Source organism: Bombina bombina, chromosome 1 (genome assembly GCF_027579735.1).
Source record: "Bombina bombina isolate aBomBom1 chromosome 1, aBomBom1.pri, whole genome shotgun sequence".
Lineage (NCBI taxonomy): Eukaryota > Metazoa > Chordata > Amphibia > Anura > Bombinatoridae > Bombina > Bombina bombina.
Window position 1 is genome coordinate 1,103,468,677 of NC_069499.1, and position 19,062 is coordinate 1,103,487,738.

The following is a 19,062-nucleotide window of genomic DNA, read 5'->3' on the forward strand; positions in this document are numbered from 1 at the left end:
ATAGTGGGTTGTAAGCATTCTAGGGTAGTTGTGCCTAGCAGTTTAATGTCCCCTTAAACTTTAATTCATCAAAATTTACATTTCATTTGTGTTGTGAAAAAATACTTACCTTTTAAACTTGACAGCCGCTCCAGCTTCCTCCGCCCATTGCAAAGCCTCTTCCTGGGTCTAAAATTAGGAATCCGTCTTCCTCCAATCACGGTGTTGAATCAAACACTGATTCCCCCGGGGGAAAAAGCCGTGATTGGAGGATGACCGATCCATCATTTCTGACGTCAGAAATGGCTTGCAACGACTGGGGGAAGCTGGAGCGGCTTAAAAGGTAAGTAATTTTTCACAACGAGTGAAATGTAAATTTTGATGAATTAAAGTGCCCCTGTTTTTAATCGATTTTTTAAAAACCGGGCACTTTATTTTAGCATCAAAATTTACATTCACTTTAACTCTAAAGCCTTGCTTTTTAATTCTCTATTTAGGCAATTGTTCTGCGTACTTTAATTGTCATGTAAACGTTCACAATTTTCAAATTAATTCTTAGTATAGAAAACATGACATTTTTTGACACCTTAGCTTATACGAGACATAAAATACGGCCATAATTACTCAATTTTCACTTTAGATTTATACTCTGGTGTTGTCTTATATTCTAGTACATCTTAAAGCTACAACATATGTTAATAAATGCTCTTAAAAGGTACATGAAACCCAGCCTTTTTGTTTCATGAGTCAGAGCATGTCATTTTAAAAAGCTTTCCAATTTGCTTCTATTATCAAATTTGCTTTGCTCTCGTTGTATCCTTTGTTGAAAAGAATACCTAGGATAGGCTCAGTAGCAGCAATGCACTACTGGGAGCAAGCTGCTGACTTGTGGCTGTACATATATGCCTCACCATTGGTTCAGCAGATGTGTTCGGCTAGCTCCTAGTAGAACATTGCTGCTCCTTCAACAAAGGATACCAAGTGAATAAAGCAAACTTGATAATAGAAGTAAATTGGAAAGTTGTTAAAAATTACGTGCGATATGAATCATGAAATAAAAAAATTGGGGGTTTTATGTTGCTTTCGGTGCACTGCTTTCAAGAGTGCGCAACTGTAAGCACATTCTAAGAATTAAGAGAGCAAGCAGACTATATGCACCTTACCTGTCATCTTGCAGCTCAGTAATGAGCTTTCAGTAAGGAGAGTTCAGAATACTTCACACCGTTATTTATTTTTAGAGCACCTATATATTTCCATGGCATCATGCAGCTTTTGTAGACATAATAGACAGATATACAGATACATAGGAAGACACACAGAAGCTTATTATGTGCACTGTTCCCCGTGTGGGAATTCATTCATCCTGCTTGTTTAACCCATTACACATATAGCTGTCCTGATTCTGTGACACAAAGTTAGTGAGACGTTTGAAGACGCAGACAGACAATTGCTGTGCTGTTAGTTACAGGGCCAATAAATAAAAACACACAAAGTGTCTCAGAGAAGAGTTTTGACGAAGAAGAAATACCTGGGGATGGGATCGTTTTGTTTTTTCTTGCGTTTTGCCCTGTTAAAAACCCAGACAGATGGATTCAGTTGCATTAGAATCTACTGATAAACATCCAATGACAGACAACTGTCAACCAAAAAAAAAATAGCTTCCAGATCTTTGTTGCAAATGTCTGAAATCTTAAGGAACACATTCATTATCGGTTTACAATTAAAACACACTAATTAAATTTATGGTAATGCTTTCACTTAAAGGGACACAAAAGTCAATATTAAAATTTCATGCTGTAGTAGAGCGTGCAATTTTAAGAGACTTTTCAAAATACTTCTATTACTAAATTTACTTTGTTCTGGTTATCTTTTGTCAAAAAGCATACCTAGGTAGGATCCGGAGCAATGCACTACTGAAAGCAAGCTGGTAAAAGGATGTGCCTCCTGTCATTGGCTCACCAGATAGCTCACCTGCTAGGTCCCAGTAATGCAATGCTGCTTATTTTAACTATGTGTTTAAAGAGACAGTCTAGTACAAAACAAACTTTCCTTATTCAGATAGGGCATGTAATTTTAAAAACAAATTCAAATTTACATCTATCATCAATTTTGCTTTGTTCTCTTGGTATTCTTAGTTGAAAGCTAATCTCTAAACCCTTGAAGGCCGCCTCTCATCTCAGAGCATTTTGACAGTTTTTCACCACTAGAGGGTGTTAGTTTGTGTATTTCATATAGATAACACTGTACTCATGCACGTGGAATTCCTAGGAGCCAGCACTGAATAGCTAAAATGCAAGTCTGTCAAAAGAACTGAAATAAGGGGCAGTTTGCAGAGACTTATATACAAGATAATCACAGAGGTAAAAAGTATATTAATATAACTGTGTTGGTTATGCAAAACTAGGGAATTGTTTTAAAACAATAAATATTCTGGGGTTGACTGTCCCTTTAACCCATTTGAAGGGATTAAACACTGTTGTATGCAAGTAGCAGTGCAATAATACATTTCTCTAACACATTATAGCAGTTTTGTTTTATATCTATAACAGGCATATTTTGTAGTGCAAGCTCTATTTATACTTACTAATTAGATTTATTTATACTTTAAGTAAAACCATATTACAGCACTGGAGAGTGTATGGTCTACTACCTCTGGAATGGATAAAACACCTCCCTTGTTCAAGGCAGGGGGTCCTTGAAATGTTTTTATTACAAGTGTGAAGAAATTGATCTATCAGTTATACGAAGGAGCAAATCATTTATCGACTAGCGGAATAACTCATGTAAGCAGTGAAAACATTAAACAATTGCGGTTTGTCTAAAAATAGAACTAGTAACCTGACCCTTAAGAACACCTTCTAAAAAGACCTCCAACGTACACTCAGGAAAAGAATACAACATTTCAAACCTGGTTAAAAAGTAAAATCTTTGACTGCATCTAGACCAAACTTAAAGGGACAGTAAAGTCAAAACTAAACTTTCATGATTCAGATAGAGCATGCAATTTTAAACATCTTTCCAATTTACTTTTATCATCAAATTTGCTTTGTTCCCTTGGTGGTATTTTTGAAAAGCTAAACCTAGCTAGGCTCAAACTGATTTCTAAACCGTTGAAAACCGCCTCTCATCTCAGAGCATTTTAAAAGTTTTCACAGTTAGACAGTGTTAGTTCATGTGTGTCATATAGATAACATTGTGCTCACTCCCATGAAGTTATTTAGGAGTCTTCAATGATTGACTACACTGCATGTCTGTCAAAAGCACTTAGATAAGGAGGCTGTCTGCAGAGGCTTAAGATACAAGGTAATCACAGAGGTAAAAAGTATATTAATATAACTGTGTTGGTTATACAAAAACAGGGAATGGGTAATAAAGGGATTATCTATCTTTTTAAATAAGAAAAATTTTGGTGTATACTGTCCCTTTAAAGGACCAGTAAACACAGTAAATTTGCATAATCAACAAATGCAAGATAACAATACAATACAACAGCATTTACTCTGAATTTCAGAGTAATAGATTTGTTTCTAACAAATTTCAAAGTTATGTATATTTCCACTCCCCCTGTACCATGTGATAGCAATCAGCCAATCACAAATGCATATACGTATAGTCTGAATTCTTGCACATGCTCAGAAGGAACTGGTGACTCAAAAAGTGTAAATATAAAAGACTGTGCACATTTTTTAATGGAAGTAAATTGCAAAGTTGTTTAAAATTACATGCTGTATCTGAATTATGAAAATTTTATTTGACCTGAGTGTCCCTTTAAGGAATCAGAAAAGATCAAAAGCTAAGCAATATTTTGCAGTGTTACCAAACTAAGAGCTAAGAGTTAAACAATATATATATATATATATATATATATATATATATATATATATATATATATATATATATATGTACAGCCTGTATAACAGTGTAAATTTGCTGTCCCCTTTAAAATAACTCAACACACACCCATTAAAGTCTAAACCGTTGGCAACAAAAGTGAGTACACCCCAAGTGGAAATGTCCAAATTGGCCCAAAGTGTCAATATTTTGTGTGGGTGTTAGAGAACTTGCGCTCACCCACCTTCCATTTGAGGATGCCCCACAGATACTCAATAGGGTTTAGGTCTGGAGATATGCTTGGCCAGTCCATCACCTTTACCCTCAGCTTCTTTAGGAAGGTAGTGGTCGTCTTGGAGGTGTGTTTGAGGTCGTTATGTTTGAATACTGCCCTGCGGCCCAGTCTCTGAAGGGAGGGGATCCTGCTCTGCTTCAGTATATCACCGTACATGTTGGCATTCATGGTTCCCTCAATGAACTGTAGCTCCCCAGTGGCGGCAGCACTCATGCAGGCCCAGACCATGACACTCCCACTACCATGCTTGACTGTAGGCAAGACACACTTGTCTTTGTACTCCTCACCTAGTTGCAGCCACACATGCTTGACACCATTTGAACCAAATAATCTTGGTCTCATTGGACCACAGGACATGGTTCCAGTAATCCATGTCCTTAGTCTGCTTGTCTTCAGCAAACTGTTTGCGGGCTTTCTTGTGCATCATCTTTAGAAGAGGCTTCCTTCTGGGACGACAGCCATGCAGACCAATTTGATGCAGTGTGCGGCGTACTGACATGCTGACCCCACCCCTTCAACCTCTGCAGCAATGCTGGCAGCACTCATACGTCTATTTCCCAAAGACAACCTCTGGATATGACGCTGAGCATTTGCACTAAACTTCTTTGGTCGACCATGGCGAGGCCTGTTGTGAGTGGAACCTGTGCTGTGAAACCGTCGTTTGGTCTTGTCCACCGTGCTGCAGCTCGGTTTCAGGGTCTTGGCAATCTTCTTATAGCCTAGGCCAATTCTTTTTTTCATTTCCTTAGAGAGTTCTTTGCCAAGAGGTGCCATGTTGAACTTCCAGTGACCAGTATGAGAGAGTGTGAGAGCGATAACCCCAAATTTAACACACCTATTTCCCATTTACACCTGAGACCTTGTAACACTAACGAGTCACATGACATCAGGGAGGGAAAATGGCTAATAGGGCCTAATTTGGACATTTCCACTTAGGGGTGTACTCACTTTTGTTGCGAAAGGTTTAGACATTAATGGCTGTGTGTTGAGTTATTTTGAGGGGACAGCAAATTTACACTGTTATGCAGGCTGTACACTAATTACTTTAAATTGTACTAAAGTGTAATTTTTTCAGTGTTGTCACATGAAAAGATATAATTAAATATTTATAAAAATGTGAGGGGTGTACTCACTTTTGTAGGATACTGTATATATATGTATAATATGTATAAGGGGCAGTGCGGTTGAGCCCTTGAGACCTGAGCTCTTCATCCGGAAGCAGATTTGTGTTGGGTGGTGACATCATACGCCGACCGGGAAGATCATCTGCACCGGACTTGAGAAGCCTGTTTCACGAGGACCATGTTAATGAGGGACCTTTATGTGCAATATTTGTTTGTACGCTTGTGAGTACCTTATGTTTATGTAATTAAAGTTGTGTATTAAACGTTACCACACTATTTGGAGCTTTCTTTTATTCCCCAGTTCATTGGAAGTAACTGCAATATATTTATATATATATATATATATATATATATATATATATACACACACTGTTGATGTTATTAGAAGATATCTGCTGATATTTTCATCTAACTTAGCAATTTAAATTTAACCAGCTTGCACACATCTACATATTATTTGTTCAGAACAAGGTTGCTCCCTTCTGCCCAGGTGGCATAATATTGGTGTCCAGTTGTTTGTTTCTGCATCACCCAGTGGTTTCAAGGCTCTGCAGCTGGCTCATTCCTGACCTTTTTTCTCGATCCATTGTAACAATATCTAGGTAGTTGTGCAGAATGAGGAAGTGAAAGACATCACCGCTAACCTATGCCTTAGGCTGGTTAAAGGGACAGTCTAGTCAGAATTAAACTTTAATGATTCAGATAGGGCATGCAATTTTAAACAACTTTCTAATTGACTTATTAAATTTGCTTTGTTCCCTTGGTGGTATTTTTGAAAAGCTAAACCTAGGTAGGCTCAAACTGATTTCTAAACCGTTGAAAACCGCCTCTTAGCTCAGAGCATTTTGAAAGTTTTTCACAGTTAGACAATACTAGTTCATGTGTGTCATATGGATAAATTGTGCTCACTCCCGGGGAGTTATTTATGAGTCTGCACCGATTGGTTAAACTGCATGTCTGTCAAAAGCACTGAGATAAGGGAGCAGTGGCTTAGATACAAGGTAATCACACAGGTAAAACATATATTAATATAACTGTGTTGGTTATGCAAAACTGGGGAATGGGTAATAAAGGGATTATTTATCTTTTTAAACAATAAAAATGTTTGTGTAGATTGTTCCTTTTATATCTGAAAATAGACTCCTCTCTGCTCTCCGCAGTTGAATCTTTAGTAGATCTAGACAAATAATTCCCTAATCCCTCTTATTCTGTGATTATTTATTCAAATATGAGGTAGTTCTTCTAAATACTATTGCGGAGACAATAATATATTTATTATTATTATTATTATTATTATGTTTTATATATAGATTTATAATCCTGCAAGAAATGGGGATTTTATCCCTTTGTTACATGTAACACACAAACCCTTGATTTTAAGTATCACAAATACACAAGTGACTAACCCTTAGATTGCCTCTTACACCAAACCACCAAAGGCTACATAACATGAATTATAGTTATAGGGTACAAAACAGGCAGTTTATGCCAGTAGGACTTGGCATTAAAAGGAAACATGACAGTAGAACTTGGAATAACCCTGCATGTCCAAGTAGCGACTTAATAATGGGATAAAGCAGCTACCAAGAAAGTGGATATATAGATTACAAAAATAGAAATTTACAGACCATTAGACCACCCCCTTATCACTCATATAAAATGCAGCAAGGGTTGTTTCATAGCTCAAGGTGAAGTTTTGCATATTTTACAAAATATGCAAAACTTGGTACAAAATAAATTTAAAAAGTAATGTAAATGGTTCTTAACATAAGGATCGCAAAAACTCCAATCCGACAACAGTTTACTAACCCATGACTAGACCAATAACTGGAAGATTTCATCATGCAGAGATGGCTGGCCACGGTGGAGTCCTCTAACATTTGGTCTCTGGCTGAGACAGATGATTCTCCTATCATTGGCCAAGAGAGATTTCTTCTCTCTGCTCTTGCTAGTTGGATTGTAAGTCATTTCCTTCCAACTGGCTACAACACAGACCTCCAGCTTTCTATGGTATAATATTCTCTTCTATCAAACAGAGCAAAATGCCTTCTACTTGCATCTACCAGGAAGAGTGGCATCCCTTACTTTTGTTCTTGGAATATATTATGGACTATCTTCCTTTCCGTTTCTGGATATAGAAAAAAAATCTCTTTGCTTCTCTGACTGCATGAAAGTGAGGCATCTGTCTAATCGTGCTGTGTAAAGACAGAGGGGTTGTCATCTAGCTGAGATATAAAATTACATTGTTATCTTACCTGTAGGTCTGGACACTGCCTCTTGCAAGGCGGAGACGTTTTGTTCAGTCCGTCACTCAAAATTTCATCTCTTCCCAAGTGTTTTGATACAATGCATTTTTTCATAGGAAAATTCCTTTAAGAGGGATTATAAACAAAGAGAGAAGCAAAAATAGGACATCATATAATGTTAAAAGCATTTTATAAACTGGTAATGTTTATCCTTTACATCATCTTACAATTATGTAAGTATTGTGCAAATGTGAAACTCATTCATTCCATTATTAGAAGTCCCACATATTCATAACCATTTATGAGAAAAAAAAATCCCTCAGAAAACTTCACTTTACTATTGAGCGCAATAATTTACAATTTGTCTGAACAGAACCTTGTTTGTGGGTGAACAGTTAAAACAACATATTTGTATTTTAAATTACATGTGCACTGTCTTGCAATAATGCGCCTATATTTTTTATTGAATAAAGTTATACAAAACCTGTATGTTCCAAGGTCTGTTCCTTTGAAGCTTATAGCTGTCATTTTATTCCTGGGTTGTATTAGATAGGTAGTACAATCACATCCTGTCAACCCATGTAGATATGAAGTAGTTATAAATGCCATGGTCATGGTTTAAACAGGCATTATAAAGGCAATAATAACATTTTCAGATAATTTCAGAAGTGCAAAAATGTGCTAACTTGGAAACTATGTTAAACCCCCAAAAAGAGCTTAATCATACTCTCCCGAACCAAACATAGGAGCGGCACAGGCAGTTATATGCACCTACATGCATATACTATTCCTGGTCCTGCCCTGCTCAGGTGGGTAATGCACTGTGATTCCGGAATGGAAATTAAAACTTTTATTGAGGATTAAACAAAGGGCTAGATCACAAGTGGGGCAGTATTTTGAGTTTTCGCTAGGATTTTCATTTTTGCGCTACTTGGGTTGCGCTGGTATTACAAGTTGAAAGTAAACAGTTATTTCTCCAGCGTGAACCCAAATTGTGTTTAAATTTTAAATTCGAAAATCGAGATTGCGTTTCCGCATTCCCCCATAGAAGTCAATGGGGAGAAAAAAAAGTGGAAAAAAAGCCTACGGTCTCGCACAAACACTATAGCCTTTAACATAACGGAATATGTTCTGTTTATTCATAATTAAATATTTCTACCTACATCCGATGTTTTTTGCACAAATATATAGGTTTTATATATATATGTATATGTATATATATATATATATATATATATATATACACTTAGAATATGAAATATGTACAGCAAATACATAATTAAACATATCTATATACATACATATAAATACATCTTTAGCAATGTGTATGTATGTATGTATGTCTAAGTACTTTGGATACATTTTTTTTCTAATACCCAAGATTTCATATCTTTGAGCACTTATAACTTTTTAGTGCAATTTGTTTTAAAATATTTTTTATTAGATGGTGTTATATGAGTGTAACTGTAAGTTGTAATGTATTTTTAATGTGTTTTATGCAACTTTTTATAGTTTCAGAAAACAGTTAACAGCTCTGAAATCGCGATTTTACTCAACTTATAATATCGGTGCAATTAAAATTGCCTGCGAAAACATGATATCGCTTGTGCACAAATGTTTGCGCCTCACTTATAATTTAGCCCACAGTATGCCATCAGCGTTCGGGAAATTAATTGCTCGAACTGGTGCATTGTATTACAACATTCCAATGTCCCTTACAAACTTACTAGCTTAGCATATCTACCAATCATGACAATGATGAAAATGAGAGCCTAATCACAGAAAATTAAAGAGACGTTAAATAAAAAAAATAAAAAACAGAATTTATGCTTACCTGATAAATTACTTTCTCCAACGGTGTGTCCGGTCCACGGCGTCATCCTTACTTGTGGGAATATCTCTTCCCCAACAGGAAATGGCAAAGAGTCCCAGCAAAGCTGGCCATATAGTCCCTCCTAGGCTCCGCCCACCCCAGTCATTCGACCGACGGACAGGAGGAAAAATATAGGAGAAACCATATGGTACCGTGGTGACTGTAGTTAGAGAAAATAATTCATCAGACCGGATTAAAAAACCAGGGCGGGCCGTGGACCGGACACACCGTTGGAGAAAGTAATTTATCAGGTAAGCATAAATTCTGTTTTCTTCAACATTGGTGTGTCCGGTCCACGGCGTCATCCTTACTTGTGGGAACCAATACCAAAGCTTTAGGACACGGATGAAGGGAGGGAGCAAATCAGGTTACCTAAACGGAAGGCACCACGGCTTGCAAAACCTTTCTCCCAAAAATAGCCTCCGAAGAAGCAAAAGTATCAAATTTGTAAAATTTGGCAAAAGTGTGCAGTGAAGACCAAGTCGCTGCCTTACATATCTGGTCAACAGAAGCCTCGTTCTTGAAGGCCCATGTGGAAGCCACAGCCCTAGTGGAGTGAGCTGTGATTCTTTCAGGAGGCTGCCGTCCGGCAGTCTCATAAGCCAATCGGATGATGCTTTTAAGCCAAAAGGAAAGAGAGGTAGAAGTCGCTTTTTGACCTCTCCTTTTACCAGAATAGACAACAAACAAAGAAGATGTTTGTCTGAAATCTTTTGTAGCCTCTAAATAGAATTTTAGAGCACGGACTACGTCCAAATTGTGTAACAAACGTTCCTTCTTTGAAACTGGATTCGGACATAAAGGTACAACTATCTCCTACTAATATTCTTGTTAGAAACAACCTTTGGAAGAAAACCAGGCTTAGTACGCAAAACCACCTTATCTGCATGGAACACCAGATAGGGCGGAGAACACTGCAGAGCAGATAACTCTGAAACTCTTCTAGCAGAAGAAATAGCAACCAAAAACAAAACTTTCCAAGATAGTAACTTAATATCTATGGAATGTAGAGGTTCAAACGGAACCCCTTGAAGAACTGAAAGAACTAGATTTAGACTCCAGGGAGGAGTCAAAGGTCTGTAAACAGGCTTGATCCTAACCAGAGCCTGAACAAATGCTTGAACATCTGGCACAGCTGCCAGTCTTTTGTGTAGTAAGACAGATAAAGCAGAGATCTGTCCCTTTAGAGAACTTGCAGATAATCCTTTCTCCAAACCTTCTTGTAGAAAGGAGAGAATCTTAGGAATTTTTATCTTATTCCATGGGAATCCTTTGGGATTCACACCAACAGATATATCTTTTCCATATTTTATGGTAAATCTTTCTAGTTACCGGTTTTCTGGCCTGAACCAGAGTATCTATCACAGAATCTGAAAACCCACGCTTTGATAGAATCAAGTGTTCAATCTCCAAGCCGTCAGCTGGAGGGAGACCAGATTTGGATGTTCGAATGGACCCTGAACAAGAAGGTCCTGTCTCAAAGGTAGCTTCCATGGTGGAACCGATGACATTCACCAGGTCTGCATACCAAGTCCTGCGTGGCCACGCAGGAGCTATCAAGATCACCGAGGCCCTCTCCTGTTTGATCCTGGCTACCAGCCTGGGAATGAGAGGAAACGGTGGGAATACATAAGCTAGGTTGAAGGTCCAAGGTGCTACTAGTGCATCTACTAAAGTTGCCTTGGGATCCCTGGATCTGGACCCGTAGCAAGGAACCTTGAAGTTCTGACGAGACACCATCAGATCCATGTCCGGAATGCCCCATAATTGAGTTAGTTGGGCAAAGATCTCCGGGTGGAGTTCCCACTCCCCCGGATGGAATGTCTGACGACTCAGATAATCCGCTTCCCAGTTTTCCACACCTGGGATGTGGATCGCAGATAGGTGGCAGGAGTGATCCTCCGCCCATTGAATTATTTTGGTCACTTCTTTCATCGCCAGGGAACTCCTTGTTCCCCCCTGATGATTGATATACGCAATGGTTGTCATGTTGTCTGATTGGAATCTTATGAATCTGGCCTTTGCTAGCTGAGGCCAAGCCCTGAGAGCATTGAAGATCGCTCTTAGTTCCAGAATGTTTATCGGGAGAAGAGACTCTTCCCGAGACCATAGTCCTTGAGCTTTCAGGGATTCCCAGACCGCGCCCCAGCCCACTAGACTGGCGTCGGTCGTGACAATGACCCACTCTGGTCTGCGGAAGCTCATTCCCTGGGATAGATGGTCCAGGGTCAGCCACCAACGGAGTGAATCTCTGGTCTTCTGATCTACCTGAATCATTGGAGACAAGTCTGTATAGTCCCCATTCCACTGTTTGAGCATGCACAGTTGTAATGGTCTTAGATGAATTCGTGCAAAAGGAACTATGTCCATTGCTGCAACCATCAACCCTACTACTTCCATGCACTGCGCTATGGAAGGACGTGGAACAGAATGAAGAACTTGACAAGTGCTTAGAAGTTTTGACTTTCTGACCTCTGTCAGAAAAATCCTCATTTCTAAGTAATCTATTATTGTTCCCAAGAAGGGAACTCTTGTTGACAGAGAACTTTTTTCTATGTTCACCTTCCATCCATGTGATCTGAGAAAGGCCAGAACGATGTCTGTATGAGCCTTTGCTTTTGACAGGGACGACGCTTGTATTAGAATGTCGTCCTAGTAAGGTACTACTGCAATGCCCCTCGGTCTTAGAACCGCTAGAAGGGACCCTAGTACCTTTGTGAAAATCCTTGGAGCAGTGGCTAACCCGAATGGGAGGGCCACAAACTGGTAATGTTTGTCCAGAAAGGCGAACCTTAGGAACTGATGATGCTCTTTGTGGATAGGAATATGTAGGTACGCATCCTTTAGATCCACGGTAGTCATAAATTGACCTTCCTGGATAGTGGGTAGAATCGTTCTAATGGTTTCCATCTTGAACGATGGTACCCTGAGAAATTTGTTTAGGATCTTCAAATCCAAAATTGGTCTAAAAGTTCCCTCTTTTTTGGGAACTACGAACAGATTTGAATAAAATCCCATTCCTTGTTCCTTTATTGGAACTGGGTGTATCACTCCCATCTTTAACAGGTCTTCTACACAATGTAAGAACGCCTGTCTCTTTATTTGGTTTAAGCATAAGTGAGACATGTGGAACCTTCCCCTTGGGGGTAGTTCCCTGAATTCCAGAAGATAACCCTGAGAAACTATTTCTAGTGCCCAGGGATCCTGAACATCTCTTGCCCAAGCCTGAGCAAAGAGAGAGAGTCTGCCCCCTACTAGATCCGGTCCCGGATCGGGGGCTACTCCTTCATGCTGTTTTGTTAGCAGCAGCAGGCTTCTTGGCCTGCTTACCCTTGTTCCAGCCTTGCATCGGTTTCCAGGCTGGTTTGGACTGTGAGGCATTACCCTCTTGCTTAGAGGATGCAGAATTAGAGGCCGGTCCGTTCCTGAAATTGCGAAAGGAACGAAAATTAGACTTATTCTTGGCCTTGAAAGGCCTATCTTGTGGAAGGGCGTGGCCCTTTCCCCCAGTGATGTCTGAGATAATCTCTTTCAATTCTGGTCCAAATAGAGTTTTACCTTTGAAAGGGATGTTAAGCAATTTTGTCTTGGATGACACATCCGCTGACCAAGACTTTAGCCAAAGCGCTCTGCGCGCCACGATTGCAAACCCTGAATTTTTCGCCGCTAATCTAGCTAATTGCAAAGCGGCATCTAAAATAAAAGAGTTAGCCAACTTAAGTGCGTGAACTCTGTCCATAACCTCCTCATATGGAGTCTCTCTACTGAGCGACTTTTCTAGTTCCTCGAACCAGAACCACGCTGCTGTAGTGACAGGAACAATGCACGAAATGGGTTGTAGAAGGTAACCTTGCTGTACAAAAATCTTTTTAAGCAAACCCTCCAATTTTTTATCCATAGGATCTTTGAAAGCACAACTATCCACGATAGGAATAGTAGTGCGCTTGTTTAGAGTAGAAACTGCCCCCTCGACCTTAGGGACTGTCTGCCATAAGTCCTTTCTGGGGTCGACCATAGGAAATAATTTCTTAAATATAGGGGGGGGGGGGAACAAAAGGTATGCCGGGCTTTTCCCACTCCTTATTCACTATGTCCGCCACCCGTTTGGGTATAGGAAAAGCGTTGGGGTGCACCGGAACCTCTAGGAACTTGTCCATCTTACATAATTTCTCTGGAATGACCAAGTTGTCACAATCATCCAGAGTAGATAACACCTCTAAGCAGTGCGCGGAGATGTTCTAATTTAAATTTAAATGTCACAACATCAGGTTCAGCTTGTTGAGAATTTTTTTCTGAATCTGAAATTTCCCCATCTGACAAAACCTCCCTCATGGCCACTTCAGATTGGTGTGAGGGTATGACAGAACAATTATCATCAGCGCCCTCCTGCTCTTCAGTGTTTAAAACAGAGCAATCGCGCTTTCTCTGATATGTAGGCATTTTGGATAAAATATTTGCTATGGAGTTATCCATTACAGCCGTCAATTGTTGCATGGTAATAAGATGTACTAGGGGCCTCCTGTGTGGGCAAAACTGGTGTAGACACAGTAGGAGATGATGTAGTATCATGTTTACTCCCCTCATCTGAGGAATCATCTTGGGCAATTTCATTATCTGTGGCAGTACTGTCCTTACTTTGTTTGGACGCTATGGCACAATTATCACACAAATTTAAATGGGGAGACACATTGGCTTTCATACATATAGAACATAGCTTATCCGAAGGCACAGACATGTTAAACTTAAACTTGTCAATAAAGCACAAAAAACGTTTTAAAACAAAACCGTTACTGTCTCTTTAAATTTTAAACAGAAAACACTTTATTACTGAATATGTGAAAAAGTATGAAGGAATTGTTCAAAAATTACCAAAATTTCACCACAGTGTCTTAAAGCATTAAGAGTATTGCACACCAATTTTCAGAGCTTTAACCCCTAAAATAACGGAACCGGAGCCGTTTACAAATTTAACCCCTCTACAGTCCCAGCTATAGCCTTTGCTGTGACCTAACCAAGCCCAGAGGGGAATACGATACCAAGTGACGCCTTCTAGAAACTTTTCCAGCTACTTTCAGATCCTCACACATGCATCTGCATGTCTTGCTCTCAAAAACAACTGCGCAGTAATGGCGCGAAAATGAGGCTCAGCCTACAACTGGGAAGGCCCTCCCTGACTGGAAAGGTGTCTAACATAGTGCCTGCCGTTAAAAAACGTTCCCCAAGTTTATAAATGTGAATTATCAGCATAAACATGTATAAAATTCCCAAATAAAGCAATCGATTTAGCCCATAAAAGTGTCTACCAGTTTTATAGCCCATATTAAGCCCTTTATTCTGTTTGCTTGACTAAGAAAATGGCTTACCGGTCCCCATGAGGGGAAATGACAGCCTTCCAGCATTACATGGTCTTGTTAGAAATATGGCTAGTCATACCTTAAGCAGAAAAGTCTGCTAACTGTTTCCCCCAACTGAAGTTACTTCATCTCAACAGTCCTATGTGGAAACAGCAATCGATTTTAGTTACTGTCTGCTAAAATCATCTTCCTCTCACAAACAGAAATCTTCATCCTTTTCTGTTTCAGAGTAAATAGTACATACCAGCACTATTTTAAAATAACAAACACTTGATAGAAGAATAAAAAACTACATTTAAACACCAAAAAACTCTTAACCATCTCCGTGGAGATGTTGCCTGTGCAACGGCAAAGAGAATGACTGGGGTGGGCGGAGCCTAGGAGGGACTATATGGCCAGCTTTGCTGGGACTCTTTGCCATTTCCTGTTGGGGAAGAGATATTCCCACAAGTAAGGATGACGCCGTGGACCGGACACACCAATGTTGGAGAAATTGCGTTATATCCTCAAATATAAAAGTAAAAGGTTGCTTTTTAGGTTTGCAGCATCCATGTTTTAAAAACTTTTACCTTCTCCAAGTGAATTAATGCGCAAAACAAGGCATTCACAATGATATTTCTAGACTTCAGATCACTCTTCCCTTCAAAAACATTCAATATTTTAAAAAAAAATATGTTTTAAGTCTGTTATTTGGGATACTGTAAAGCTTTTCTCATAGTTTACTTACTTCTCTGCACATTTCTGTAGAGCTTCATCCGCAATCTGCTTCAGGTTAATTAATTTGTCCCCACGGAAAAAGCCATCTGTTAATACAGAAAATGACTTACTGCCCTGCCCTAACCTCAGATCAATAGATTCACTCAGGAGTCTACAAAATACTCAGTGATCTCAATATCCCCAATTCCTATTTTAGTTTATAGAATGGAGTAATTAACCTGTGAGGTGGACATCCAGATGCAAATAATCTGATCCACATGGTAACACAAGCTCTAAAGATATTATTTCTTCTGAGCTTATTGAATTCCTGGTGAAATCCTGATTTTTATAGTAGCAGTTTATTTTCATTATCACCAGGATTAGTATATTACAAAATCAATAGATTTACAGTAATAACAAAATGACTTCCAGTGTAAACAAAATAAATGATAAGGAATACAACATTGAAAATAAGGAATTGTTAGATATTGCAGCATCTCTGGAATGTTATCTGTAGAAAAATATATAGATTGTGCATCACCGTAAAGACACATTACAAATCTAAATCATAATGGAACTATTAGGCCACTATGTTACCAGACTCTTCTCAAAAAGAGACAAACTTTGTAATTGATACAAAAAGGTGCATAGTCCGTTCTTTGCTGTGAACAAGTTCTAATGCTGCCCTTTATGGTATGGAACACTTATGTTTGTTGAAAGTGTACAAATCTATGTTTTTTTCTGCTATGTAAATGCACTTTTTAAATAAAAGTTTGCTTTAAAAAAATAAATAAAATAATGGTTATATGAAAAATGGTTAAATAAAAGCCGAATTGAAATTTTGCAGTACATGCATTTTGTGCCCTGATATCTACACATACATTACTTACTAACTGAAAGAGGAAACTCGCACAGCTATATTAGTTAACTAGGACAGGTATGACAGTAAAATTGTAGAATATTGGCATTGAAACATTTGTTTTCAATACATTTTAAAACTACAACCATTTTGTCTTTTAAATCATGTTACTTTTTTGGCTACTGATGTGAGATGGAGTCCAGGCTTTCATTCCTAAACAGGTGTTTGGATCCATTAAGAAACCACTGTGTTCTTTTCTTAGGTCTCATATTATTATCAGATACTTGGTAAACATATTAGTTGAGAGAGACAGCTTCTGAACATGCAGACTCTGAACACAGTGACAACAGGCGTTCCTCAAATAATAATAATGCAAAAACATTAGGCTTGGAGCCAGATTAAGCCAAATATATAGAACTATATATATCTACGGCATTCTATAATAAATAGACAGACAGATAGATATAAAAAAGAGGGGCCAAGTCCAATGAACATTAAAGATATCTATGTTACCTGCAGTTATGAGAAGACAACAATGAGAATCCATAATCCTCTCACACAGAGACTCAGCAGAGAATCCTGCAAACTAAAAATGAGAAGAGTATATGAAAAACAAAAAAACGTATGCTTGCCTTGCTTATTTATTTCATGATGGTGAGAGTCAACGAGCCATCACATGTGGGATTTAAGTCCAGTCCTACAGGAGGAGGTAAAACACCCTAGACATCAAAGTTTTAATCCCTACCAATTTCCCATGATTCTTTAGTCATACATATGGCCAAGAGAAAGGAGAAAATAAGTAGCAAAGGAAAAGTGGGGGAAAAGAAGTGCAACTGCTATGAAAATACAAGGGTGGGAATCTCACCGTCATGAGATTTCATAAGATGTTGAGAGTCCACAAGCAATCACATGTGGAATCCTATACCCAAGCTGTGAGATCCGCAATACCACCATGAAATAGGATGAAAAAAACAGGTATAGGTACTACTAAATCCCTGAGTCCCTTTTCTGTTTTTTCCTGGCTAGTAAAACAAAAGGAGGAAATAAGTAAATCAGATTGAATGACCTAGGAATCACTAGTGCATATATTAAAGTCACTTGTGGATCTCAAAACCTTGCAAAATACCCGGGTAGCATGTAAAGCAAGCGAGAATCCATGAGGTCTATATCTGACCTTCCCCAATGATAATAACTCCTGATTCAAGGACCATTTGCAAGGTTACTGCTTCCCAATTGTCCACACCTGAAATGTGAATTGCTGAAATCATGTAACAATGGCATTCTGCCCAAGAAAGAATATAGGCTACCTCTTTCATTGCTAAGGCGCTTCGAATATCGCCATATGACTCATGTAAGCCACTACTGTGGCATTGTCTGACTGAAACCACAAAAAAGACTCCTGTATTAAAGGGATAGGAAAGCCAAAAAATGCTTATCTGAAAAATGTATTTCTTTCTTGACACAGTGAGTCCACGGATCATCATAATTACTGTTGGGTATATCACTCCTGGCCAGCAGGAGGAGTCAAAGAGCACCACAACAAAGTTGTTAAATACCACTCCCCTTAACCACAACCCCCAGTCATTCGACCAAAGGGAAAGGAGAAATGAAGTAAAATAAGGTGCCTGAGGTTTATAGAAAAATAAACTGTCTGAAAAATACAGGGTGGGCCGTGGACTCACCGTGTCAAGAAATAAATAAATTAATCAGGTAAGCATAAATTTTATTTTATTTCTATGACACGGTGAGTCCACTGATCATCATAATTACTGTTGGGAACCAATACCCAAGCCAGAGAACACGGATGAAAAGGGAGGGACAAGACAGTTAGCCTAAACTGAAGGCACCACTGCTTGAAGAACCTTTCTCCCAAAAAAACCCTCAGCCGAAGCAAAAGTAACAAACTAGTAAAATTTAGAAATAGCATGTAAAGAAGACCAAGTGGCAGCTATGCAAATCTGATCCACAAAAGCTTAATCTTTTAAGGCCCAAGAAGAAAAAACAGGCCTAGTGGAATGAGCAGTAATTTTGTCAGGAGGCTGCTGTCCAGCAGACTCATACGCCAAACGAATAACTCTCCTCAGCCAAAAAGAAAGAGAAGACACCATAGATTTCTGACCCTTGCACTTCCCAGAAAAAACAACAAAGAAGAAGACTGGCGAAAGTCTTTAGTCGTCTGAAAATAACAATAATCATCACATGAACCACATCCAGATTGTGCAACAAACGCTCCTTATGAGAATAAGGATTAAGACACAAAGAAGGAACAACAAATTCTTGATTAATATTCCTATCCAAAACCACTTTGGGAAGGAAACCTAAGGCAGTACGCAGGACTACCTTATCAGAATGAAAAATAAGGTAACGAATCACACTGCAAGGCTGAAAATTCAAAAACTCTCCAAGCAGAAGAGAAAGCAGTAAGAAAACAAAACCTCCCAAGATAATAACTTAATATCTATGGCATGCATAGGCTCAAACGGAGCCTGTTTGTAAAACTTTAAGAATAAAGTTAAGACTCCAAAGTGGAGCAACTGTTTTAAACACTGGCCTGATTCTGACCAGGGCCTGACAAAAGGATTGGACATCCGGCACGTCCACCAGACGCTTGAGCAGCAGAATGGATAGAGCAAAGATCTGACCCTAGAGGGTACTGACAGAAAACCCTTTCTCCAGGCCTTCCTGGAGAAAAAACAAGATCCTTGAGATTCTGCCCTTACCCCAAGAATATCCATTTGACTCACACCAATAAAGATATTTACGCCAAATCCTGTGATAAATCGATCTCAAAACAGACTTATGAAC

General features: G+C 38.8%; 1 protein-coding gene across 2 annotated transcripts in view; it reads right to left on the bottom strand.

The window, feature by feature from the left end:
• The window catches only part of ACSS2 (acyl-CoA synthetase short chain family member 2), a 330,905-nt gene that overhangs the window by 155,456 nt on the left and 156,387 nt on the right, over nucleotides 1-19,062 (bottom strand). Inside the window, exons 5-8 of one of the 2 annotated variants that reach the window (XM_053697084.1) lie at nucleotides 16,771-16,843; nucleotides 15,430-15,505; nucleotides 7,485-7,599; nucleotides 1,508-1,546 (exon numbers count right to left, since the gene is read on the bottom strand). In XM_053697084.1, coding sequence (XP_053553059.1) covers nucleotides 1,508-1,546; nucleotides 7,485-7,599; nucleotides 15,430-15,505; nucleotides 16,771-16,843 — 303 coding nt within the window. The remainder of the gene's footprint in view (nucleotides 1-1,507; nucleotides 1,547-7,484; nucleotides 7,600-15,429; nucleotides 15,506-16,770; nucleotides 16,844-19,062) is intronic. The other variant, XM_053697133.1, reaches the window with a different exon arrangement.